The sequence below is a fragment of the Fusarium verticillioides genome, chromosome 9 (genome assembly GCF_000149555.1).
Source record: "Fusarium verticillioides 7600 chromosome 9, whole genome shotgun sequence".
NCBI lineage: Eukaryota > Fungi > Ascomycota > Sordariomycetes > Hypocreales > Nectriaceae > Fusarium > Fusarium verticillioides.
Genome location: NC_031683.1, coordinates 2,479,130 through 2,503,612, shown reverse-complemented (window position 1 = coordinate 2,503,612; position 24,483 = coordinate 2,479,130). Strand labels below are relative to the sequence as shown.

General features: G+C 48.5%; 11 protein-coding genes across 11 annotated transcripts; 6 read left to right on the top strand and 5 right to left on the bottom strand.

Moving 5' to 3' along the window:
* Positions 1-85: 85 nt before the first annotated feature.
* On the bottom strand, positions 86-1,212 carry FVEG_10066 (hypothetical protein). The gene is made up of 3 exons (XM_018899131.1): positions 812-1,212; positions 306-656; positions 86-259 (listed from the first exon to the last, which is right to left on the bottom strand). Exons 1-2 carry the CDS (start codon positions 1,169-1,171, stop codon positions 321-323), a joined length of 696 nt encoding a protein of 231 aa, XP_018757142.1. The 5' UTR covers positions 1,172-1,212; the 3' UTR covers positions 86-259; positions 306-320.
* A 786-nt stretch (positions 1,213-1,998) lies between these two features.
* On the top strand, positions 1,999-3,561 carry FVEG_10067 (hypothetical protein; the record flags this gene model as incomplete). The annotated part of the gene is made up of 2 exons (XM_018899132.1): positions 1,999-2,726; positions 2,871-3,561. The coding sequence occupies 2 exons, from the start codon at positions 1,999-2,001 to the stop codon at positions 3,559-3,561; spliced, it is 1,419 nt and encodes a 472-aa protein (XP_018757143.1).
* Positions 3,562-3,854: 293 nt separating this feature from the next.
* FVEG_10068 (hypothetical protein) lies at positions 3,855-4,172 on the top strand (the record flags this gene model as incomplete). Its single annotated transcript, XM_018899133.1, has 1 exon — positions 3,855-4,172. The coding sequence occupies one exon, from the start codon at positions 3,855-3,857 to the stop codon at positions 4,170-4,172; it is 318 nt and encodes a 105-aa protein (XP_018757144.1).
* A 210-nt stretch (positions 4,173-4,382) lies between these two features.
* FVEG_10069 (hypothetical protein) lies at positions 4,383-6,063 on the bottom strand. The gene has a single exon (XM_018899134.1). The coding sequence runs from the start codon at positions 5,981-5,983 to the stop codon at positions 4,601-4,603; it is 1,383 nt and encodes a 460-aa protein (XP_018757145.1). The 5' UTR covers positions 5,984-6,063; the 3' UTR covers positions 4,383-4,600.
* Positions 6,064-8,253: 2,190 nt separating this feature from the next.
* Positions 8,254-9,889, top strand: FVEG_10070 (hypothetical protein; the record flags this gene model as incomplete). The annotated part of the gene is made up of 2 exons (XM_018899135.1): positions 8,254-8,759; positions 8,812-9,889. 2 exons carry the CDS (start codon positions 8,254-8,256, stop codon positions 9,887-9,889), a joined length of 1,584 nt encoding a protein of 527 aa, XP_018757146.1.
* Positions 9,890-10,121: 232 nt separating this feature from the next.
* Positions 10,122-10,721, bottom strand: FVEG_10071 (hypothetical protein; the record flags this gene model as incomplete). The annotated part of the gene is made up of 2 exons (XM_018899136.1): positions 10,122-10,335; positions 10,384-10,721. 2 exons carry the CDS (start codon positions 10,719-10,721, stop codon positions 10,122-10,124), a joined length of 552 nt encoding a protein of 183 aa, XP_018757147.1.
* Positions 10,722-10,741: 20 nt separating this feature from the next.
* On the bottom strand, positions 10,742-12,160 carry FVEG_10072 (hypothetical protein). Its single transcript, XM_018899137.1, has 3 exons — positions 11,924-12,160; positions 11,346-11,875; positions 10,742-11,295 (listed from the first exon to the last, which is right to left on the bottom strand). Exons 1-3 carry the CDS (start codon positions 12,043-12,045, stop codon positions 11,258-11,260), a joined length of 690 nt encoding a protein of 229 aa, XP_018757148.1. The 5' UTR covers positions 12,046-12,160; the 3' UTR covers positions 10,742-11,257.
* A 416-nt stretch (positions 12,161-12,576) lies between these two features.
* Positions 12,577-13,774, top strand: FVEG_10073 (hypothetical protein). Its single transcript, XM_018899138.1, has one exon. The coding sequence runs from the start codon at positions 12,645-12,647 to the stop codon at positions 13,629-13,631; it is 987 nt and encodes a 328-aa protein (XP_018757149.1). The 5' UTR covers positions 12,577-12,644; the 3' UTR covers positions 13,632-13,774.
* A 1,091-nt stretch (positions 13,775-14,865) lies between these two features.
* FVEG_16719 (hypothetical protein) lies at positions 14,866-19,329 on the top strand (the record flags this gene model as incomplete). The annotated part of the gene is made up of 3 exons (XM_018905960.1): positions 14,866-15,847; positions 15,903-16,749; positions 16,803-19,329. 3 exons carry the CDS (start codon positions 14,866-14,868, stop codon positions 19,327-19,329), a joined length of 4,356 nt encoding a protein of 1,451 aa, XP_018757150.1.
* A 524-nt stretch (positions 19,330-19,853) lies between these two features.
* FVEG_10076 (hypothetical protein) lies at positions 19,854-22,415 on the top strand. Its single transcript, XM_018899139.1, has 2 exons — positions 19,854-21,046; positions 21,097-22,415. The coding sequence occupies exons 1-2, from the start codon at positions 20,380-20,382 to the stop codon at positions 22,341-22,343; spliced, it is 1,914 nt and encodes a 637-aa protein (XP_018757151.1). The 5' UTR covers positions 19,854-20,379; the 3' UTR covers positions 22,344-22,415.
* Positions 22,383-23,961, bottom strand: FVEG_10077 (hypothetical protein). The gene has a single exon (XM_018899140.1). It carries the CDS (start codon positions 23,942-23,944, stop codon positions 22,547-22,549), a length of 1,398 nt encoding a protein of 465 aa, XP_018757152.1. The 5' UTR covers positions 23,945-23,961; the 3' UTR covers positions 22,383-22,546.
* Positions 23,962-24,483: the final 522 nt, after the last annotated feature.

The window sequence follows — 24,483 nt, the reverse complement described above, 5'->3', positions numbered from 1 at the left end:
GCATTCGTCCAAGTTACATCATTACTAATGCCATCTATAAGAATCGGTGTAACAAGAGACCGACATTATAAATCAGCATCCAATTCCCAATTCATCGAAGACGTTACTTTAAATGTACACCAAAGTTACAACTAGCAGGGTCAAGCGCTACATGTAATGGAGTGCTGAAATTTCTCATTGTAGTTATAAATACACTTGAGAGCCATGGACGGTGTGCCTTGCCTCAATGGCTTGATCCATAAGATGCTGACGTTGCTTCCTTTGTCACATTAGCCGTGTCAGCTTTTGGAGTTTTGCCAACTTACAATTGACATACCCTGTCATACAACATCGGAAGGCACGCCGAGCTTCTCAAGACATTTAACCAAGTCGCTGATTGTGGCATTCCGCTCTGGAATCGTACCCCTGATGCAGGACGACACGAACTTTAAAGCACCACGTTGTGATATTTTGGTGTCAAACTGTTGCGCTAGCAGATAGCGGTCCGCGATGTTGCCCTCAAAAGCGGCGAAACTTAACCATAGGACGACACCAGATGTAGCCCACAAGACGAAGAAGCACCACATAAATGCAAGGGAAGTTAACTCTATTGCCTCATTTTGTGCCAGTGGTAAACGGATTCCGTGCCGGAGTTCCACAAAGGAATCCAAGACAAGCTATATTAAGGCAGAGTGGTTAGTGAATAACTCTAGAAACGGCGGTGTTATATTTAGGCATTGCGATGGAAGGAATCTCAAACCCTTTCATCAAAGATGCTACGAAGAAAGGGAAAAGCGCCCCCTGGTGACCAAAAGACTACCTGCACACTTACACCTATGAGCATAACAACTCCAATATTTGCGCACACGAGGGTTAACGATGTGGCACTTAGCCCGAGGACATCGCGTCCACTAAAAATATAGCGTGAAACAAGGGTGAAGATCGCGACCATAGGAAAGATAATGATGGCGAAGCGGATAAGCCCCGGTAACGCCCAGTAGAACCTGGCGATAATATATCGGCTGTGTTTGGGCAATCGAGGGTATTCAAGCTGACGAGACTTGGGATCTCGGAGCTGCGATTCAAAGCGCACGTGCCTCTTGTCATTGGTTTCCAGATCCTCCAAATACTCTAACTCTTCAACTTCGTGAGGGGGGTTATCGCTCCGGGCCAGGCTTGTTTTGGGTGCCATGTTGTTGAGCAAGTGTATTGAAGCGATAGATTCAAGATATCATACTAACTCGATTTATGAATGAGCCGAGGGATGCATGCCATTTATTTATTAGGGGTTTATTATTAGGAAAACATTAATAAGCATGTGGCTTGGCAGCTGCGTAATATCGAGCTAGACCTAAAACTGCAACTTCTGCTCCAATTCAGCCTCGTCCCAGGCTTGATTCTGAAACCAGCACTCGACGGTCCACGGCGGAATTAAATCCTCATAACATTACTGGTCGCCCTTCAGAACAGACAGAAAAAGTTCGGCAACGGCGGATTTCAGCCGCTGCCGTTCTGCCGAGTAAGTGTGGCAGCTTTACTGAGCATATGATATGAATACATAGATTCGAAGCTTCAAAATGCGAAGTGAAGCCCATTGTTAAAACTCAGTACTCATACTATCAAACCCGAAGCTTTATACAAAAGCCTATATTCGCTGATCAGAAGATAACTCTGTCCTATTATGAAAACATCGCTCACCGCCTCTTCCCTCCCGAGACAGAACTAAGAAATCGCGTACCGACAGCGGATAACCCGCTACAAATACCAAAATGCCTCAGGACAAGCCAGCAGACGGTCGTCATCAGCATCAAAGTCCATTCAGAGCATTCGGCAACTGTCTCTCCAGCAACGTATCATGCCGCCCCAGTTGGCTCACCATCTTGCCCACAGGCCCGACGAATCAGTAACCACGCGATATGGGTTCATCTCAAGGATACACCTGGCTACTTAATTTGCGAGACTTGCTATAACAATCATATCGCGTCATCATCATTAAAAAGCCACTTCGAATCGCTCGAAATGACGGGCGACCCGCCGGTGTCCTGCAGCTTCTGGATACCACGAATAAAGAATCTCCTCTGGCCAGAAGCATTGCAATCAGGGAGCATACAGAAACTCTGCGGGTTCTTAAATAGGCTCGTCAAGGTGGAACCCTGCAGTGCTGGTGTTGAGGCTGAGTACAGTGTTGGAGCGGTTGTGTATCGCATGTCTGGTAACGATATCGAAGGCTTCATCGCTTGTGAATCTTGCTACGAGCTGTACGTAGCGGGTACCGCTTTTGAAGGTAGGTTCTGCCAAGAGACTCTACAGAGTCCACTTACTACCGTTTGTCATATGGGATACCCATACACTCGTCAGTCTGTGGCCAGGTTTGCTAAGTTCGATAACTGGGATGCATTCGTGGAGGGAGCCTATGAACGTTTAATACAACAAGAGTGTACAGGCACGGCTATTCAGGCGGACAGCCGAGAGTGGCTTGAGCTCCGTCCCGGCGTGGCGGATTTGTTCGCCGCTTGTAAGACTTGCTACATGGACTTCTTGGCCAACGAGGCTTTCGCCAATGAATACATATCGTCAGTGCCACCAACAGGCCCGAACTATCAATGGTCTTGCGCTCTTAGTCAATCATCAGTCAAATGGGCGCTGGAAGCTGCCATATCACGGCAAGATCACCCCATCTTTGTCGGGGCCGTTAGAACCATCAGCGGTTTGTCGCCTTGTACGTCGGCCGGCATCACAGGTGGACGGTAGTTCACATTGGTCCGCGAGTGTCCCAAATTTTCGATATGCGAAGGCTGTTATACTGGCGCCATCAAGAGCAGAGGCCTGGATCATTGCTTCGTCGAGATTCCCTTGCAACCTGAGGAGCTTCAGACCTCGACGTTGTGTAGTTTCTACCCGTCGGCGCTGCGATATGAACGGCTATGTCAGAAGCTCTACGAGGCCAATTACACGGGGAACTTCAATGCCTTTTCCAATTTTGCGGTAAAGTTCTGTCAAGTCCCTCTTTGTCCTCGCATCGGCGCTTTGCAAAACGTCAGGTGGTGGGGTTACGAGGGTTTGCTCTTTTGTGAGGAATGCTATTACGACTTCGTATCCGCAACGACCCTAGGTAATGCCATGCCTATAAATGGAGTATTTTATAAGGAATATCAGATGTGTCAAATCTGGTCGCCACGGATGCGTGAAATGTGGAAACAAGTCTGCGAGGCCGGGTCGCCTGGATCTGTGGAGTCAGATATCGCGCTAGAAGAGTTGAAGGCATTTGCGGCTCAAAACATGAGCATATATGACCAAACAATACGGCAGATTGAGTTTTTAAAACAGATGCAGCAAATCAAGAACCGGGAGGCAGCATTTCAGGGAGTTATGACTATGCAGTATCAGGGGATATCAGGGATCGCGTCGTGGGGGTCCCGTGATCCTTATAAATATGGGAATACCTCCATGGGATGGTGGGATAATAGATTCGGTGCCGAGGCAAGTAAGCGCCTTAACGTTATGAGCAGCGGGTTTCGAGATGTAAATAATATATCACGGGAGATAGTGAGGCTGAGAGGTATTTGGGAAACAGTAGAGTAATTATATCTCTTTGCAATAAGCTAAATACTTAGTTATCTAATTATTCAGTCAGACTGTTATTGAATTATCTAAAGGTATTAATATATAATTATATAAATATTTTAAATTTATATAATTCTTTCTGGACTTTCGTGTTCGAGTCCACCAACAAACATGCAGCCTAGGCCTCTTTCATCAATGGATATAACAAATTCACTGCGAGGAAAAGGAAAAGCTCGCTGGATACGGTCGCGCTCGAACTCTCAGCTCTAAGGATTTAACCCCGAAGACTGTTGAAATCCTTGCGAAATACAATGCGACAATCCCCGGTCCCGGGTCTCTCTTCGCGATGCAGTTTCATCGAGATCCTGGTCATCGTCTTGACTGTGTTCTCACCTCGCTGCGATCACTATTGGCTTGAGATAATCGCTGCTTCTCGTGAAGAAGCTGATGCCGAAGCCGCGGATCAGTGGGCCCTCGATTTACAGAGAGAGCTTATGGACCATGATCCTGAGAATATCCTCGACTCTGGTTACTTGGGGTATGTGGACGACGGAGAAGTGGATTTGAAGGGGAATTTTGGGGCTGGGTTTGAGAGTCTCATAGCTGTCAAGCAGACTGTTGACCCCTGAGAACGGGATCAAGACCACTATTCCGCGACTTTAGGGGTATGAATATGGGGGGGGAAAGATTTCGAAGATGGTACGGATAGGTATATAGCAGGCCAATAGACATATAGTTGAGGCGGCTCAAACTCGATGGATACCAGTGCCCCACATTAGTATCCAGATACTAGGCACTTCGCCATACATTGTCTCAAGGCATTCGAAAAGGGCTATATACGTTATAACAATGGCCCCAGTTGACTGGTGAGAGTCTAGATATTAAGTTGTTGAAAATGATGAGATGACACTAACCAATAAATCTGTACACGTCCCGCAAGCAAGACCAATCATGAAAGCTTGTCGTCTGCCACATGGGCAACACAACACAAGCCCTTGCTCATAAACCCAAATCCCCCATGTAAAACCCGCCTTCAACGCCAGTAATATACACGAGCTCAGAGGATGATAGCCTGAGGATTCAAGTTCGCAAACATCTGATTCCATGTCATGTCCTCCTCCAGGGCACGTTTCCAAATATCCTCCAACACCGCAATGACCGAGTGAACTGAAGCAAATCGTATCTCATCATAAATAAATCCAGCTAGACCTCGCACAAGTCTCTGTTGCTTCGGACATTGTGAGTGCGCTCCTGCTATGCAGATGGGCAGTACAGCGCAGTTGAGAATTTTGGATGGTTTCTGAATGCTGAAGATGCAGTCGAGACAAGATTGTGTATGTTGTTGCACCAGGGCATGGTTTGCTGGTAGACCGCACACAGCTCGGTATAGATAGATTAGTGCGGCGTGCTGGAATATTCTTACGAGGCTGAAGGCTTGCGCTGATTCTGTGTCGCATTCGGTCGATGATGTATCAACAGGTGACGAACGAGGAGACGTCAAGTCCTCAATAGCCAATGAAGCGTACGTTGGTCGAAGAGCCGCTTCAAAGATGCGTATCCTCTCAATCGAGAACTCTTCGATCATTCGCGTCGTCGCATCAAGATAAAGCGCCATACTCGAAATCTGCTGAAAGACCGTTGATAGTGAACAATAGCCTTGTGTATCTCGTCCCCACCAGACAGGTCCTCGGTCAACGACCTCCCAAATAGCCGGTGGAAACGACGGTGGTTTTCCCGTGAGCATAGCGCTTGTGAGATCCGTCGTCGCAAATTCCGATAGCATCATGTGAAGCGGATCCTGCCCTGTGCCTAGTACCGCAGTCATACCGCCGAGTTGATTGACGATAGCCAACACCCCGTCTCTGTGACTTGACGTCGATGCCGATGATTGCGCACATTCAAGAAATCCATCATGGAAATAGAGCAACAACACCGCAAACAACAACGTCTGCAACGGCCCATCTTCTTTCGAGCAGCACCCATCGACCTCTTCCCTCAGCGCAGCCAAACACTCCATCCTCTTAACGTTCAGAATACTCCGACTATTGCGTCCATCCTGCAACCACCGATGCGAATCAGCAAGAACACACGTCGCAAGTAACACAACACGATGCTGCAGCGCTACAAAAGTCGGCGGCGCACAAGGCTTCGAAGCAGTCGTTAACAGAGGCCAGAATCTCCCATGGAAGTAATCCAACGAGCGTTTCTCATAAACTGCTAGTGATGAAGCGAGTTGCTCATCGCGCGTAGTAACTTGATAAATCGCCGGTACTGTCACAGCAGGTCGTGTACTCCAACGGATGAGGCGTTCGTTGTAATCGCATGCAGCGCCAACTTTGGCGCAGCGCGAACATGTTGGTTTTGCGAGATCGCATTTGATTCGGCGCTTTTTGCAGGGCCAGCATGAGCCTTCTACTACACGAACGCGAGCCTTTGGCATTGTCGATGAGTGTTTGATAGTTGCAGGGTCAAGTTGGTCGTTGGTATTAACATTGTTGAGATGCGCCAAGGCCTGGCACAAGTCACGGTCCCAGCAATCCGGGCTCAGATAAGGGAGAGATTGCGCGGGGAACAAGGTGAATGTCCGGCCAAGCCTCCGCAATTCAAGCCCCGCTTGAGAATGGGCAATCTAGTTGCTTGTTTGAGATTAGTCTCTGATATCATTGCGAGTCATGGTTGGTTGACTGAGCGGGGTTACGCGTTTGGGTGCTGGAGGATTAGTCCGGCTTTAGAGCGGGCGAGTCATCGTAAGGCCTAGGGTAACCAAGATCAATATCAATTTCGGAGGAATGGATGTTGGGAAAAGTGTAAGGCTTGAAGGATAGTGAAAGATAGGGACTTAATCCAAAGTAAAAGATTTGATCGCTCTCGCTATATTATGTGCTGTCATTGCAGCGTTTATGGCCCTTTTTTTATTAAGAGACTTGAATGATCGCTGCATTTGTATAATCCACTACGAAGACCTGTTGAATGGAGCATGAATTCCCCAATCCCTTGTGGTCAAAATCTTCACAGCCCCAGATGGAAATGATCAGTCACGTCGTCGGATTCAATTACAAGATCTTTAGTACTAAGTATATATACAGCACGAACGAATCCTATATCCTGTTACCACTTTGAAGGCAGACCGAATGACCCATGTCTAATGAATATTATCGATCCACAAATTGGTCTTACTGCAATTGGATTGAATTTTGTTATGTAAAAACGGTATTACCCTCTAGTTAGAGCAGTGTCAGTCATCTATGTCAACATACCTTAGAAGATATGATCAGCAGTGGACGACACTATCAAGATATGCTTTGGTACCATTCGATCCAGTGTCCAAGTCTCTGATCTTAAGACCGCCGGCATACTTAACAGTTATTTAGAAGCGTATGTAGCCCAGAAAACAGTCAATTAGATAATGACTGATGTTGATAGTATGGAGCTCGGAGGGAATCGTGACCATCTTGGCAAATACTTGTGGTTGTGGGACGTAACCGTAGTTTTCTCGCACTACAGCCCGTATACCATGTATTATGAGCAATCGCAAGAGTCCTCACATCATATTGGTCCCATTAGTAATGATTCTCTCGAGGCAATACGACTGAACCGCACTGCTGCAGTACTCGCTGATGGTGACTAACTTATTTGCCCATCTCAGAACCGGAAGAGGGGTTGCGTTCAGTATGAGTGCGTATCAGGAAGGTGTAAAGGTGATATGTGTCGATGGATGCACATGAGCGGCACGGGATGGGGCTATCACATATTCGGGTCAGCGGAGGAAGAGTCCTGCGGCCCGAGCCGTGAGGAATCGGCATTTATCATGGAAATAGCTGGCATGCCTCACCATCTCAAATGATGCGAGATTTTAGCGTCGAGAAGGGGATTGAAGTTCATAAAGCCTGGTTTGAGGCAACGAGGGATTGCTAGGTCTCATGCTCATGTACAAAGCCGACATGTCATGTGAAGTCTGTCTGAGAGAGCAGTGTTGATAAGCCGCAGCGTTACGTCTCCAATTACTTCCCACAGTGCCTCTTCGGCGTCCAACACATACATGACGCGGGTGCTGCACCACTATATGATGTGATTACCAGCAAGGCTTTGATTGGCCACGAGCCGAAGTAAATTGTTCGTGTCTGTGATACGCATGCAAGACTACCGGCGGAAATATGTCTCTTATCCAGTCATATTCAAGAGCGTAATCCAGGCCCTTGGAATATCACAAGCTACCAGTATTTCTGCATGGCAGTGCCCGTTCGGGCAGTTCACCAACCGCTCCAACCGGTGCCAGCGTTTATAACCAAGGCGGAGTGGATAATACTCTCTTGCCGCCGCATCTTCCTGGGTTGGCCCCTGTAGCATATGGGCAATAGCCAGTACTTAATGCACCAAGTCTCGGAATTGAGTAAGACTAGGACACTCTATGTTATGCATGACTCACCTTATTAGGTATGCTAAGGAAGATCAAGGCGTGGCTTATACCCTCCCAAGCCTCATGCAGCGATATGGCAAGGACATGGCCTTGTCGAGGAGATGGCACACGTGAGGTTTGGCATAATGCGCCCTAAAGCAACGTGACATACAGTCACTTTTAGCTTAGAGGCATATGTGTATATCTACAGAAGCCCTCTCTCGGTGAAGGGACCTTGGACTACTGTCTCAAGGTTCTTTGACTGAAGCACATCCTTCAATATAATCACGTTAGCCGGGCTAAAAGACTTCGTCATGCTCTCTGCAGTTCTGATCCTCGTGGGCGTTGCCCTCACAATACTCTACATTCGCACCAAACCCCGCAAGAATCTCCCTCCTGGTCCCAAACCCCTCCCCATCCTTGGCAACGTTAAAGACATGCCAGATGGGACCATCCCAGAATACCAGCACTGGATCAAGTTCAAGGACCTCTACGGCTCAATCAGCCATGTCTCAGTTCTCGGTCAATCGCTTATCATACTCCACGACCGTCAGGCTGCAAATGCTATCTTAGAAAAAACCTCAACCAAGACATCTGGACGGCCACAGTTTGTCTTTGGCAACGAAATGTGCGGGTACAATCAGATACTTCCCTTCAAGCCATACGGGAAACTGTTGAAACAGCATCGGAAGTTGGTCCATCAGCAACTGGGCACCAAAACAGCGGCATCGCGATTTCGGGATGTTCTAGACGTGGAATCACGCCGACTTCTGCTGCGCATCTTGGAAACCCCCGAAAAGCTGTTTGAACATATCCAGACGTGAGTACCTGTACTATTCTTCAAGTGTACCTTGCTGATCCCCCGGTTCCAGCGAAGCAAGCGCTATAATTTTAAAGATGACATACGGCTACAGCCTCGAGCCGCGTAAACCAGATCCACTAGCGCTCTTGATAGAGCAGATGATGCATAACTTCTCACTCGCATTCGTCCCTATGAGCTGGCCGGTAGATGTCCTCCCTATCCTTCGCTACCTGCCGGAATCACTTCCAGGAATGTCCTTTAAGCGCATAGCACGAGAATGGAACGCCAATATGCGCATGGTAGTCGATGTGCCCTACACCTTTGTCAAAAGACAAATCGCAAAGCAGTCTAATCGACCATCATATGTCTCCTCGCTTATCAAGCAACATGATGACGATATGGATGAAGAGACTGATGCGGCTATTAAGCAAACTGCCGCGGTCATGTACGCCGGAGGCTCTGATACAACTGTTTCGGCCATTTGTGGATTTGTACTGGCCATGTTGCTGTTTCCTGAAGTTCAGAGGAAGGCACAGCAAGAGATTGATTCAGTTGTTGGGACTGAGAGACTTCCGCAGTTTGAAGATCGTGATAATCTTCCTTATGTTGACGCCTTGACCAAGGAATCACTTCGATGGATTCCGGTAGCCCCGATGGGAGCCGTTCATACAGCTGATGAGGATATTCACTACAAAGACTTTGTCATCCCCAAGGGAGCGTCTTTGCTGCCAGCGACATGGTGGTTCCTCCACGATCCGGAGATCTATTCAGACCCAACTTCCTTTGATCCGGATAGATACTTGGAACCACGAAATGAACCGCATCCCAACTTCGCCTCATTTGGGTTCGGTCGCAGAGTCTGCCCTGGGAGATTCCTCGCCGATGAGAGTCTTTTCATCAGTATTTCACGTCTGCTCGCTGCTTTTGAGATAAAGAAGGCTGTCGATGGGCGGGGCAATGAGATTGAACCTCAGATAAGTGTCACGCCAGGCTTGATTTCTCATATTCGTGACTTTCCGTATGACATCGAGCCGAGGAGCGAGAAGTATGCGGCTATGATGAGACAGGTTGAGGATGATCATCCATGGGAGCAAGCTGATGCTACGTTTCTGAACATGGATGGGTCTCTGGAGTCGGAAAAGGTTTGAGGGGACCTCGTTGAAAAAGCAACATACAGGATGACAACAACAAGAAGGGTCTTAAGCACCCGGGTAAGAGTCATACCCAGGAAAAAATAAGTCGACAATGTCCGTTTTTCATAGCAATTCTACACATATCCAGAATGCAGATTATAACAGCAAGAGTAATTTCGGCGGTAAATCATAAATATGTTCTCGTGACTTTTACTATGTACAAGTATTCAGAATAAGTCTCCGATTCTTAGTCAAGTCGGGGCAGCTCGCCCTTCGCCTGTGCCTCTTCAACAGCCTTGTTGTAAATCTCAACCTTCTCCTCATACTCCTTAACAAGATCCTCATCTCTCTTGCCGGGAGTAGCATCACCACCACCGAAAGCTCGAACAGCAGCGTAGTAAACATCAGCGAGAGCACGGCATGCACCAGCAGCACTTGAAGAGGTACATTGGTAGTACAAGCTATTCACAATTAGCCCCGTCTCTGCCTCAACTGGAAGGGGAACTTACTCGGTCTTGAAGTTGCTATCAATGCGAGCCTTGTTGCTAACAGTGAAACGGCTCTGGATGCGATAGTTGTTGTAGCCAAAGTCGTGGCGGTTGCAAGCAGGGACGAAGGGGAAGCCGAAAGGGTTGTCGGGGGATGAAGTGCAGCCATCGGAAGTCCAGTCGAGAGTGGGAGGATCACGGGCGTTGCGGCGAGCGGTGAATGTTGGGAGAGTGACGCTGAAGAGGAGCTGATCTGTCACTGTGTTTGCGCTCTGGCGCTTAGACACAGCGGCATCTTCGCCTGTGGGGAGGGCGAAGACGGCTGGGATGAGAGTGAGGAGAGATGTGCTGAACTTCATTTCGATGGCTGGCTGATGACTGCACTGATACAAGAAACCTCAAAGTTAGGGGATGTATTGAAGTATTTATACATATTAGTAGCCTCGTGCCCATCAACATTCCTCTCCGAAACAGAGATTCTCCGAAGTTAACGTTAGAAGTAGTAGTACACCTCCGATCATCGCCTGCCGAAGCAAGGAGCTACCTTCCTAAAGCAGTAATGATCTCTGCTCCGAAGGTCACGCTCTACAGATGAGATAAATCATTCGCTCTGCCCGCCAAGACCGGTAGTGCCTATTACATGCCGACCTGCTTGTTTAAGCTCGCCAGGACCTGGATTTGCATAGATCGTGGTGGGATCGACAACGTGTATTGGTGCGGGGTTGCACGATGCTAAAACCGCTCGGTTTCTAAATCAGGAACAACCTCCGGCACGACGAATGACATTGTTGAATTGAAGAGTGAAAACCAAGGAACTGTTTAAAGTATATGATTGAGCTTCCTTTTTGAAATACTTATGCTAGGGAGAGTACGTTTGGCATGTGAAGTGCTAGGGCTACTGCTCGTCGTTTTCCGCGTATATAAAATTCGCAGCTAGATATTATTAACCTCGGTGAGCGAGATGGGAATTAGATCGTCCTTACCGATGGGAATAAGACCATTCTCATGCGCCCATTCACGAACGCCATGGCCTGCATGATCCGATCCCCAGTGCTTCCTCTCCTCTGGTTTGCTCAGGTGCAGCTTCTTGGTCGTGCCATTGGCTGCGATGAAGGTGAAGAAGACATAGCGGTGTTTTCCGGTCTTGGGCGGTGGAGCAGGAGGTTTGTATTTGATGATGTCCTTGAGATGATGTTTGGACTTGGACTTTGTTGGGTATTTCAGGTCAGAGCTGGCTGCGATCCAGTGGCAGAATTCGGACCATTTGGGATCATCGCGAGATGGCGCGTCGGGATCGGTGAGGACGATGACGTACGACATGTCCTTGGAGAGTTGAGTGCCTGCAAGTGCATTGGACTCAACTTTGTCAAGATGAATCACGGGAGCTTTTTTGAGATGATCTGGTTTGAGGGTGTTGCCCAGGCCTGCAGAGTCGTGCTTCCATTTCACACGAAGGCTGAGGGCAGGCGGGAAGTCGTCAATCACGGTGGGAATGATCTGAGCCTCGAGAAGTCTATGCGAATTAGTAGGTGTTCATTAATTATGTTAGAGCTGACAATACTTCTCGCGGATGTGATCCAGGTCCGTGTTGTCAGAACCAAGCACGCGCTGCCCTTCGCCTGCGACGAGGCCGACATAGGCGGCGAGGAGAAGAGGGAGCCGCCACAGCATTGCGACGAGCATTTCGATGTTAAAGTCCTCAATCGACGAGATGACTTGATGGAGTATGAGAGAAAATCAATTGAGTTGAAGGACAAAAGGTTGATGTTGATGGTCTTTCCCCGCAATCGACATTGAGTTTATGAGGCGATACGTCATGATGTAACGGCTACCTACCTCTGACGTGAGTGGAAAGTCAGATCAGCTATCTCGGGCGGCGTCAACGACTCAGCAAGCGATCAATCGAAATATCTCAATTGTTTGAACAAGTCTGAGGCCAACTGTGGCCGGCAGACTAAGTCAATTAGAATAAGGTAAAGAGCAAAAGCTGGTCTACTAGTAGGTCAATCTATTACTTGGCCATGATAAATGGAAAATATAGCTATACTCTAAGTACCTTGTCTCTTAAAGTCTCGGGTTTGTAAACTGTGGAATAGGAAATTCTGGATAATTACATTTGATAATACTTTGAACATGCAATATTGGAGCATAAATAATAAATGGAGATATTTTTAGTCACGGAAACGGACGCAAATCACGCTTCAGTTTCAGACCTCTGGGCCGAGTTATCTCACACCGTCATTCAACTAACCAAAGCAACAGAATCAAGATTCTAGTCTAAAATGCATCTCGACCACAAGATCCCATGGCACTTGATTGCTTCTCATTTCTCAATCACTCCAATTGAAAAAGAAGGCAACTATAGCCTAGCTGCGCTGGGTTTGCCTGATCAGCAAGCGGTTATCGGCCACTTTAATCGCGTATTCCTAACAACTATCCGGGAGTTCTCCGATACCGAGGCGACGAAAATTGAATCAGCACCAGTCAGCGGAAAGCTGTTTTCCGACGATGTACTATACTTCGCTGAGCGTCACCTTGGCCTGGAGCCTCATGAGGATAACTCCGCACTTCACAACCCGCTGAAACCATCGCATCAAGATCTCGAATATTGGAAACGCCGAGCGAAAGATCCGGAAAGCGACTGTGAGCCTTGCTATACCACGGCTGATGCCAACCTGGCTGATGCAGCCAAGATGTTGGTCATTGTCGCCGCTACAGCTGACGACAAGACCACGCGGCGTGAGGCGTTATCAGCGCTTGTCCGCCTTGCCAAAAAGGTGCCTTTATCAAACCTACGAGGTCTTCATTGGGGTCATGCCTTCGGACTCGATCTCGTCGCGAGCGTGGCGCTGCAGATGTACATCTACCTGAACCTCATTGAAGCTGTCGAGTCTCGGGCAGCAGAACGAGTGCCGTTGCTATCTGTTGACAATTTTCTGTCATTTCTGAGTAACCATGCTCTTGAGAACTATGATTTCCCTGCGCAGAATATCCCGCATCGAGCATTTTGGTTTACTCTTGGGGTTACTGAGTCGTGGATTGCCGGTCGACGTAAGGGTACTCTTGAAGGGGACATGCCGGTCATCGATCCGTTGGCAGATGGGTCGGATGACGCTCAGCAGAAGGCAAGAGAGGGGCTGAAGAGGTACTTGAAGGATTGCTTTGCTATTCTGTATGTTTATGACGTGGTTTTGAGAAATGTGGTTGGGACAGAGAGGGCAGATGAGCATTGGCAGTACGAGCTTAATTGGGTATTCACGTGGATATGAAATTAACGACTCTGAGATTACACAATGCTATGGTGTTCTTCGGATAGATACCCATCCATGATAGCCATCATTTAGTAATTCAGACAGATAGTAGGTTAGTTTTGTGGAACAACGTATTAACAAGTTGGTTATGTCGTCAATCAACATTTGTAAGAAATCACTCCGATTCGGAAGCAGTAAGGCAACCATTGCGGAACAGCTGAGCTTGCATATTTGGGACCCATGGTGCATCGATCTAGTCACCAGAGGGAAATTCTTATAAGCATCGGCTAAGAGACATAGGAATTATAGGCTCCTCTGAGGGACCATGGAAAATTTGGCGCATGTGCCTAGAAAGCTCGAGGCTGCCAAAGAATAACACAGTGTCGACACCGAGTGATAATTGGTTCTGTAATGATGCACAGTGAGGTGCTAGAGGCCTGGCCTGCAGCGCTTAATGAAATCATGAAATTGGTAGCGTACACGGCATACAGGTATTATGTGCAAGTAGTTATTGCATAATCATCCAATCGCAAAGCTTTCCAAGTTTCGAATCCTGAGGGTGGGAGGCCTCAAGCCAATGCTGACCAAATACAGGCGGAGAATCTGGTTTAACCAACATAGAGAAGAGGTACCAGCATCTCTAGACATCAAAAGCCTTGGGTCATTTTCTAATCTCAACATTTATGAGCTGTGCACGCCAATATTCGAGGTTCAGATCTCAAAATATTCTACCACCCGGTGCAGGTCAACTGCCAATGGATGAATCACAGTCGAGTTTGCGCTGCGCTCCAAAACAATGCGAGAAAGGCCATCATTCGAAAATGATGCAGAAACAGCAGGGAACCGGACATCCAGAGGGTTCCAAAAGGATACATCAGTTGACTGGTCAGAATTCCAGTGCGGCTGAAGCTGTTGCATTTTCAGTAGACGCCACCATTACCAACCTGACTGAGCGAGAGCTCATAGTTGGCTGCATCAACTGGCTTGGCAATCAGGCTTTGTGGTTATCAGGCATCAATGCAGGCGAAAAGTGCATTTTCCCCTCTTTACTGGTCAAGATCGCCACGCTACCCCTGCCACACCTCGTTGCCCTTTTTCCACTTTGGAGAACCGTCGCAGAACTTCCAAAAGATGAGGTAACACCCGTCTTTCACAAAACGACGTCCCTCTGCGACCAAATCCGAGACTCAACTCCAACTTACGTTCATTTCTTTACATGAAACCGATATCTGCATAGAAAACACAAAGGACCATGGTAAACTACAATATCTATACCATTGGCTGGATTTGTGCCATTCAAGCAGAGCTCGTCGCAGCCTCTGAACTTCTTGACGAAGAAATTTCTGAGACAGTTCCGACACCAAAAGAGGATAATAATGCTTACACTCTTGGAAAGATAGGAAATCATTATGTTGTTATTGCAGCGCTGCCTATGGGGCAGTATGGCATAGTAAATGCAGCCAGTGTCGCTAGGGATATGCTACGCACCTTTCCTAATGTCAGACTTGGTTTTATGGTGGGCATTGGAGGTGGCGTCCCTACCAAGCATGATATTCGCCTTGGCGATGTTGTGGTAGGGGTTCCAAAAAAGAGGAGCGGCGGCCTCGTCCAGTATGATCATGGGAGAGCAATACAAGGTAATGGCATAGGTATCATGGGAGCTTTGAACCAGCCCCCGACGTCTATCTTGACAGCCATCGCCAAATTGGACGCCTGGCATGTTAGGAAAGGATGCAAATTGAAGCAGACAGTTGAGAATATACTGGAGAAAAACAGCAATCTCGTGGAAGCAGGCTATGGAAGGCCGCCTAAGGATACTGATAGGCTCTACAACCCCGAGTTCGTTCATCCTTTGGGCACAACGAGCTGCTTGACTGCGTGCCCTGAGTCGAACCTTGTTCAGAGGGAACCACGCAAAAATGACCAGGATAGTCCAAAGATTCACTACGGCATTATCGCCTCTGGTAGCCAGTTGATGGAAGATGCTATTGCGCGAGACAGACTTGCTGAAAATGAGAGTGTATTGTGCTTCGAGATGGAGGCAGCCGGGTTAGCTAACCATTTCCCTTGCATTGCTATCAGAGGCATATGCGACTATTCCGACTCCCATAGGGGTGACGACTGGCAGGGTTATGCAGCCCTCATGGCTGCAGCTTATGCAAAAGAGCTTCTCCTCCTAATCCCCCCCGAGAAAGTCGAAGAGCAGAAGAAGATAAAGGACATCATTTTCGAGCGTTAGTGACCAATCAGCTCTCAATATTATTCGATTTCTTACCATTGGAAACACAGTTCATGAACCTATATTCGAGACTAAAGAACAAGTTGGGGCCATCTATCGCAGAAAGGAAACGGAAGAAGAAACCAAGATGCTTCACTGGCTTCAAGCAACTGATTACGCCGCCGAGCAACAGTCTTCTTTCCAGCAACATCAGCCAGGCACGGGCCGGCAATTCACGAGTTCCGAAGGATTTGGACGCTGGTTGCAGACCAAGAATACCATGTTGTTTTGTTCCGGAATGCCTGGAGCGGGGAAAACAATTATCACAGCCATCACCGTCGACTATCTGCAAGCCAAATTCAAAGATGATCACGGAACTGGTGTTGCATATGTGTACTGCAACTACCAACCGACGAAAAAACAGAAAGTTCAGGACCTGTTCACGAGTATTTTAAAACAGCTCGCGCGATTGCAACGCCCTTTCCCAAACGCCTTGAAATCACTCTATCTGGAGAAAGGCAATGGGACGGAAAAGCCATCAGCAGACGATGTCAAGAAGACACTTCGCGACATTATCAATTCTTTTGATCAAGTGTTCATTATGGTTGATGCCATAGACGAGTTCGAGGCAACAGAAAGTCTTTTCAGAGAACTCAGTTCTTTACAGGAACATACATTGGCAAATCTTTTCATTACTTCAAGGCCCCCAGCCCAGAGCCTCAAAAATACATTGGACAAACTTCGCGGGTGCTTTAGGAAGGATATACAAGCCGATGACCACGACGTGAAGCTGTATATTGATCAACGGATGACTGAGATGCTACTTCTCAGTGAAGCAAACAATGAAATCTCGGGAAGCGTTAAAGAGGACCTCAAGAAGCTAATCAGGAGAAGACTTAGCGAAGTTGTCAATGGAATGTAAGTGTCTTGATTTATATCGGAAGTTATGACTAAAAACTAATAATTTCCAGATTTCTCCTTGCCCGGTTTCACCTAGATGGTCTGATGGGAAAAACGAGACCCGCTGACATAGAGGATGCTTTGCGTAACCTTGTCACGGGCCCAAATGCTTACAAGGACGCGTATGAGAAAACCATCCAGAGAATCGCGAACCAGTCAGAAGATCATAAAGATTTAGCGAGGAGGACCTTGATTTGGCTCACACTTGCAAAAGAGCGGCTCACAAGGGCGCAACTTCGAACCGCGCTCAGCATACGAGAGGGAATCTCGCAACTCAGCGACCGGGACTTCGAAAGCACCAACGTCATTCTTCATGTTTGTATGGGTCTTGTAAAGATTGAACAAGGCGGCCGCGGTAGTGCTATTAGCTTGCTACATTTCACAACAATGGAGTACTTACAGGCCAATTTCCACTCCCTTTTAGCTCTAGAGCCTCTGCATCAGAGAATGATTATATCAAGTGTCTCACTTCCTGAGGTTGAGAGAAAAAGGAAGAGAATGACTACACCGGGTTTACTGCTTCTGGATATTGAAAGAGAAAGGAAAGCTAAAAGACATTACGAGGGGTGGATTACGGCATCTTGCGTGACATATCTGCAATTTACCGCCTTTGGAAGTGGGCAATGTGAAGTCAAGGAGTCGCGTCGCTACCAATCCGAGGCGGTGCAGTATGTCCAAAGCGCGTTTCATAAGCGACTATTGGATTATCCTCTATACCTCTATGCGGCAAAGAACTGGGCGCATCATGCCCGTGAGACAGAGACTCGCTCTGAGGTCATTAACTTTCTGAAAAGCGAGCCCCATGCAAGCGCATCAAGTCAACTGGTCCCCGCGTTTCAATCAGGGCCTGCAGGCCTTCGTAGACCATACAGGAAGAAGTTGGTAAGACTAGGCCGCGTGACTGGGCTTCATCTTGCGGCATACTTCGGACTTCACGTGGAAGCCGCTCATTTGCTGAGCAACGGCATGGAACCAGATGTGAGAGATGGTTGGGGTAGGACACCGCTATCATATGCCTCTGAGGAAGGGCACGCAGCAGTAGTGGCCCAGCTTCTGAATTGTCAAGCTGATCCAGAGTCTAGAAGCGATGATGATGGCCACGGTTCCCCACGCACGGCTTTATCTCATGCAGCAAGACAGGGTCATGCAGAAGTTGTTACTATTTTGCTTAAAGAAGGGCGTGTAAACCCCGACTCTACACCCTCAAAATGTGATGGCGGATTGAACAGAACTCCATTATCATACGCAGCTGGAGCAGGACATATTGAAATCGCGAAACTACTATTGGAGACAAATGAAGTAGACGCTGAGTCAAGAGATGCAAGTGGGTTGACAAAACGTGGGAGGACCCCACTATCATATGCAGCAGAGGGTGGCCACAAGGCTCTTGTCGAGCTACTCCTTGCAGTCAAGGGGGTAGATCCTGACTCCAAAGATACTTCTAACCGTTCGCCCTTATCATTTGCGGCTGGATCTGGCCATGAAATCGTGGTTGATCTGCTTCTTTCTACAAAGCAAGTGGATCCTGACTCAAAAGACGATTTTGACATGACACCCTTGTGCCATGCCGCAGCGGCTGGTCATGGATCCGTGGTAAGGCGACTGCTTACGATAAACCAAGTTAAGTCTTATCCTCAGAAAGGCGACAGCGGCCAGACACAGGATCCCACCATTGGCAAAACATCATCCCTTGACGACATGATCATGTTACTTTTAGCTAATGGAAGAGTGGACCCGAACGCTAAAGATAGCAGGGGCTGGACACCACTTTTCCATGCAGCAATAAACGGCCATGAAGCAACGGTGGATATCCTACTTGCACAAGATGACGTAGACGTCAATGCACAGGATAATTGCGGGCGGACAGTGCTGTCCAATGCAATGGGCCGTTTGCGAACGATAGCTAAGAGATTACTTTCTCATGAAGGCTTACACCCTGATTCAAGTGATAATGAAGGGCGAACGCCACTTTGGTACGCGATAAAAAGTCATGATATAGAGATGGTGGAGCTACTACTGAGAAACGGCCGAGTGATTCCTGATACCCGGGATACGTCTTCACGGACGCCACTCTCACATGCAGCAGAACAGTGGAGCGACTCGGCAGTCAGACTACTACTAAACGATGTCCGAGTAGATCCCAACAGCAAAGATGCTTCGGGAAGAACGCCGCTCTCATATGCAGCAGAGAGAGGGGTGTGGATAACTATGAAGGCCTTCATTGAAGATGATCGTGTGTCTGCGGACCTCGAAGATATTTCTGGACGGACGCCACTCTCGTATATCGCAGAACATGCACAGGCGATTTATGATAAGTTAAGAAAAGTGGGTGGCTACGATTCTTTGGGAGGACGCGACCGAGAGTCGCACGCAGATACACTGGCTGACATAAGAATGGTGATTCGGAAAATGCTTGCAGAAAAGGGAGTAAATCCTCTCTTTAGAGACAATTCGGGACGGACACCGGCAGATATTATGCCGGAGCTAAGACAAACCCAGCGCTTGATACAAGCATCAGCTGCCAGGCGCCAGAGCTGAGACACTATTTTTCAAGACGGCTTTGCAGTTTGGAAGAAAGCATATCGTGAATTACTATTCCACTATTTACAATTAAACCACGGATAACCTAAGATCTCACTCCAGATGACGTTAGGCTAGTTGCGACCCGTGGTTGCCAGTCAACTGGCGTCATTCGTCCTGAAGGGGCAGGACGCTGACAAGGCCAAGAGTAAGCTGATCCTGTATGTCACTGGAAGAGCCTCATCTGCCAAGAGACGTAAGCAGATCGCAATGACACGCTATGTAACTTCATAGCATGTACCAAATGGCATCAACTCGGCCTTTTTCAAGGGTCTCATGCAAGGGCCCTCAAAACAGCCAAATCTTTAGACGGCAGTCGCTTCGACATTGGCATCAGAGTTTAAACTACCTATTTCTATGTAGAGAATGTTTATCTTGCGGTGAAGGGTTGTACCATTCGCGATTGAAGCTCCAGGGAAAGGCGGCAAAGATCGAATTAAAAATCTGTAGTCGTATCTGCACGCATGACCCGATACCGGTGAAACACCCTGCAAGCCAAACTCAATTTCATTTGCCGAAACCCTCACCACAATCTCACCTCACGACACCTTCAAAACATCCTCATCCCCGACCATCAGCCTCACAACCTGACTACCCCGGATTTTAGTCCTCCTCAGCACCGAATCGTACGGAACCGCCAATGGAAGGATCTCCCGGAGCCGATTCCGCTAAAGTAGGGACCGTAGTCGGAACCGCTCGACAAAGTGCGGGGCTTCAGGCGGGGGAGGGGCAGAAACAGTTGGCGCGGGCTTTCAGGGAAACGTGGGGAAGCACAGCAGGTAGAGTTTCACAGGAATAGTCCAATAGCAGAGAAAAATGTAACGTCGATCAGCGGGCTTGGAAACTGTCGGCTTGTGTTTGGCTATATGCATGTTTCACTTGAGGCTGCCTTACTTAAACCCAACCATCTTCCCCTCTTCACTCACCCCATCATCAACATTCTCTCTTCCTCATTCTTAACCATCTTCAGTTCAACAATCACGCTTGTAGTTTGCAACAATATTCACAATGGGCGACGTTATTCCTCAGAGCATCCCCCGGACTTCCCGAGCCTGGGCAGTCCCCGGCTCAACAAACATCGCCCTCGCAAAGTTCCCCTCCGCAACCAAAAAGCCCTCCTCCTCAAACCCCCAAGAAATCGCCACATCCCTCGTAACCGCCTTCAACACAGCCCTCAAGAACAAGGACCTCACAGCTCTCGCCCGTCTATTCTCCGAAGACGGTTTCTGGCGCGATCATCTCGCCCTATCCTGGAACTTCCGCACCGTCCAAGGCCCCTCCAACATCCTCTCATTCCTGAAGTCCTGCTCTGAATCAAAGGACGGTCTGCGCCTGACCAAGATTGAGGTCGATAGCTCAGCTCCTGTGCGAAAGCCCCAGTTTCTGCCTATCGATGGCGCTGGTGAAGTCCAGGGCGTACAGTTCTTTTTCGAGATTGAGACTGTGCGCGGTAAGGGACTTGGTCTTGCGAGGTTGATTGAGGAGAATGGCGAGTGGAAGATTTTCACGTTTTATACTAGGATTCAGGAGTTGAAGGGTTTTGAGGAGGCGATTAATGATCATCGATCGCGTGGTGTTGAGCATGGTGGAAAGCCTGGCCGAAAGAACTGGGCGCAGCGACGAGAGGCTGAGGCTGACTTCGCTGATGGTAGCGAGCCTGCTGTTCTGATCGTTGGTAAGTCTTTCTTCTTGACTATGAGTTTCTGTGATAGCTGACGATTTTAGGCGCTGGTCAAGCTGGTCTCACAGCCGCTGCTCGTCTCAAGATGCTCGGCGTCGAAGCTCTCGCAATCGACCAGAACGATCGCGTCGGCGATAACTGGCGCAAGCGATACCACCAGCTCGTTCTCCACGACCCCGTCTGGTATGATCACATGCCATATCTCCAATTCCCTCCCCAATGGCCCATCTTCACACCAAAGGACAAGCTCGCTCAATTCTTCGAAGCTTACGCCACTCTTCTCGAGCTCAACATCTGGATGAAGACTTCCCTCGTTGAGACAAAGTGGGACGATGCTAAGAAGAGATGGGATGTCACCGTTGAGCGCACCAAGGATGATGGTACCAAGGAGCGACGAACTCTGCACCCTCGACATCTCATCCAGGCTACTGGTCACTCTGGCAAGAAGAACATGCCTGACATGAAGGGAATTTCCGACTTCAAGGGAGATCGTCTCTGCCACTCTTCTGAGTTCTCTGGTGCTCGTGATAACAGCCAGGGTAAGAAGGCCATCGTTGTTGGATCCTGCAACTCTGGCCACGACATCGCTCAGGATTTTCTTGAGAAGGGTTACGACGTCACCATGGTCCAGCGCTCCAGCACCCACGTCGTGTCCTCCAAGGCCATCACCGATATTGGTCTCAAGGGCGTCTACTCTGAAGACGGTCCCCCCGTCGACGACGCCGATCTTTTGATCCACGGCCTTCCCATTCCCGTGTTCAAAGCGCTCTCTGTCACAACAACCAAGAAACAAGCAGATTTCGATAAGGACATTCTGTCCGGTCTCAACAAAGCCGGTTTCAAGACCGACGCTGGTCCCGATGACGCCGGTCTTCTACTCAAGTACTTCCAGCGCGGAGGCGGCTACTACATCGACGTCGGTGCTTCTCAACTCATCGCCGATGGTAAAATCAAGGTCAAGCACGGACAAGAGATCGAGACTGTTCTGCCGCATGGACTGAGATTCGCGGATGGCTCTGAGCTCGAGGCTGATGAGATTGTGTTTGCGACGGGATATCAGAACATGAGAACGCAGACGAGGGTCATGTTCGGGGATGAGATTGCGGATAAGGTGAATGATGTTTGGGGCTTCAATGATGAGGGTGAGATGAGGACTATTTGGCAGAAGAGTGGACATCCTGGATTCTGGTATCATGGCGGTAACCTTGCTATGTGCCGATACTACTCTAAGTTGTTGGCGCTGCAGATCAAGGGATTGGAAGAGGGTCTGTATGGTTATGACGATATCTGAGTCACGGTCACAAGGGAAATTGTTTTAGCATTTTATTATAGTCACGCAATTGAGTTTTATCATTTCAATACCAGTTTCAAGTAACTATGTGATCATTAAGTCGTGGTATTATACACGAAGAATAGAATTATACAAGTATCCATAAGCCATATCCATCATTCCCTTTTCACCAAAGCTCAAGCTAAAAGTTAGCGGTAAGTAATTTAACCAGCCTGGTAAACGGCCAGAGCAGCGACGTGAGGGTTAATCATGGTAAGGTTATAAGGCGTAACATAGAGATCGGTATCCGTCAGAGCAAGGAACATGGTTCCATTGATAGCGGGATCACCCTGCCAAGTCGAAACATTAGGTTGGATGGTATACGCCGTTCTATCCTCAAGACTGATGTTCTGGAGAGGAGAGTATGTTACGTTGAGCTGAGAAACCCACGCAGCAAACTTGGGCTCCTTAACGTTGGTGGAGGTGATGTAGCTGTTGTTGGGACCAACGGGCTTTCCGGGTGCGTCCCAGTTCAGGAAGACCTGACGGCCGGGGTAAGACAGGGGAACGGTACGGTTGTGTGTGATGGCAGCCTTGCAGTTCTCTCCAGTCTCAGTAGCGTTGACGCAGAGCTCATCCTTATCAATATCCTTGGTCGACAAAGTATTGGCATATCCACCAGTCGTCTCATTCCACACAGCAGACCCATTAATGCGCGCAGGATTAGGCTGATTCAGAATATTCAACGACGGAAAGTTCTGCCACACAAGTCTCGTCTGGTTATAAGGACAGCTCGAAATATACGGCGCCAATAACGTCCACGCCCAGCTCTGCGGAATACCAGGCGTATGCCACTCCGGCATCGCAAACGTACCGCCAAACTGCCTAAAGATCATCTGCTGCCTCGCCTCAATAGTGATGCTCTGCAGCAACAACTGCGCCGCAGGTCCAGAGTTCAAGTGCGGCAGGAAGCCGTACACGCCTGACTCGCCCCAGCGCGTGAGCTTCTGGTTGAAGTCGATGAACTCGGGGACGTTGGAGACGGGGTAGTTGTACGTGCATTGCTTAGGGGCTTCGGGGCCGAGCATGTTGCTGATCACAGTTGCGTGGCCGATTTCTTGACGCGCCATGTGTTCGATTAAGAAGCGGTCTTCATCGTTGATACCGTAGGCGTCGAACTCTTCCTTTGAGAAGGTTGCGAGACCCCAGCGGAAGAGATCGAGTTCAATCCACTCTTGGTACAGAGCTAGAGCGAGGGATTGGTAGTCAAAGTCACTCTGGACGCGATATACAGGCGCAGAGCCGTTGGTGCCGACACCGCCGTCTGGAGTGTAGGGCGCAGGCTGGGGAGCGTTTAGTTTGCCATTGGCGGGGTAGTCGAAAGATCCTGGGGGAGGGGGACGCTCAGGAATAGCTGATGCGAGAACTGTAGTTGAGAGAGCTCCGGTGGTGGTGGGTGTTCCCTTGAAGGGGCCGTGGGAAGTCACGAAGCTGTAGGGACGTGGTGTACCAGCTGGACCAGAGGATGAGACTGTCGTCTGAGCCTCTGATACAACAGGTACTGCAGTAACAGCACCCACTGCAGCGAGGAATATCGCACTTCGTAGCAAAGAAGTCGACATGATTAATCAGAAAGAAATGATGTCGAATACAGATGGAATATGCACGAGCAGATCTAGCATTTTATCTACATTCATCAGCTATCTGACAACTACCTCTTCAACTACCGACGTGCATTGATTTCTCCACTATGATGCGTAGAGATTATTATCAATCGCTCCGTCATGTAGGTCGTAATCATGCCGTCAAGCACTCAATTGCTAGGGGTACGAAGGTCGATGATTCCAAAAGCTTGAGTCAATGACATTATGACTCTGGAGATAAAATTGGCTTGACGTTGTATCACCGGCGGGGAGTGGGGACTGGATATGACGGGTTGATCTTGATCCGTTAAAAGTCGTTGGCGTCGCTGTGACTTGACTATGGCGTAATGCTTTGGCGATTTTCATCGAGAGTCAATGGAACGTCGGTGACTGAACCAGGTACCATCGTGTAAGAAATATCCTTGTAAATAGCAATTGCCTTGGCAAATACTGTTTGTTAACGTCGTGATGGTCAAGTTTGCTGTGTTATTCAACGTATAGTGGGCGCGCTGCGCAAT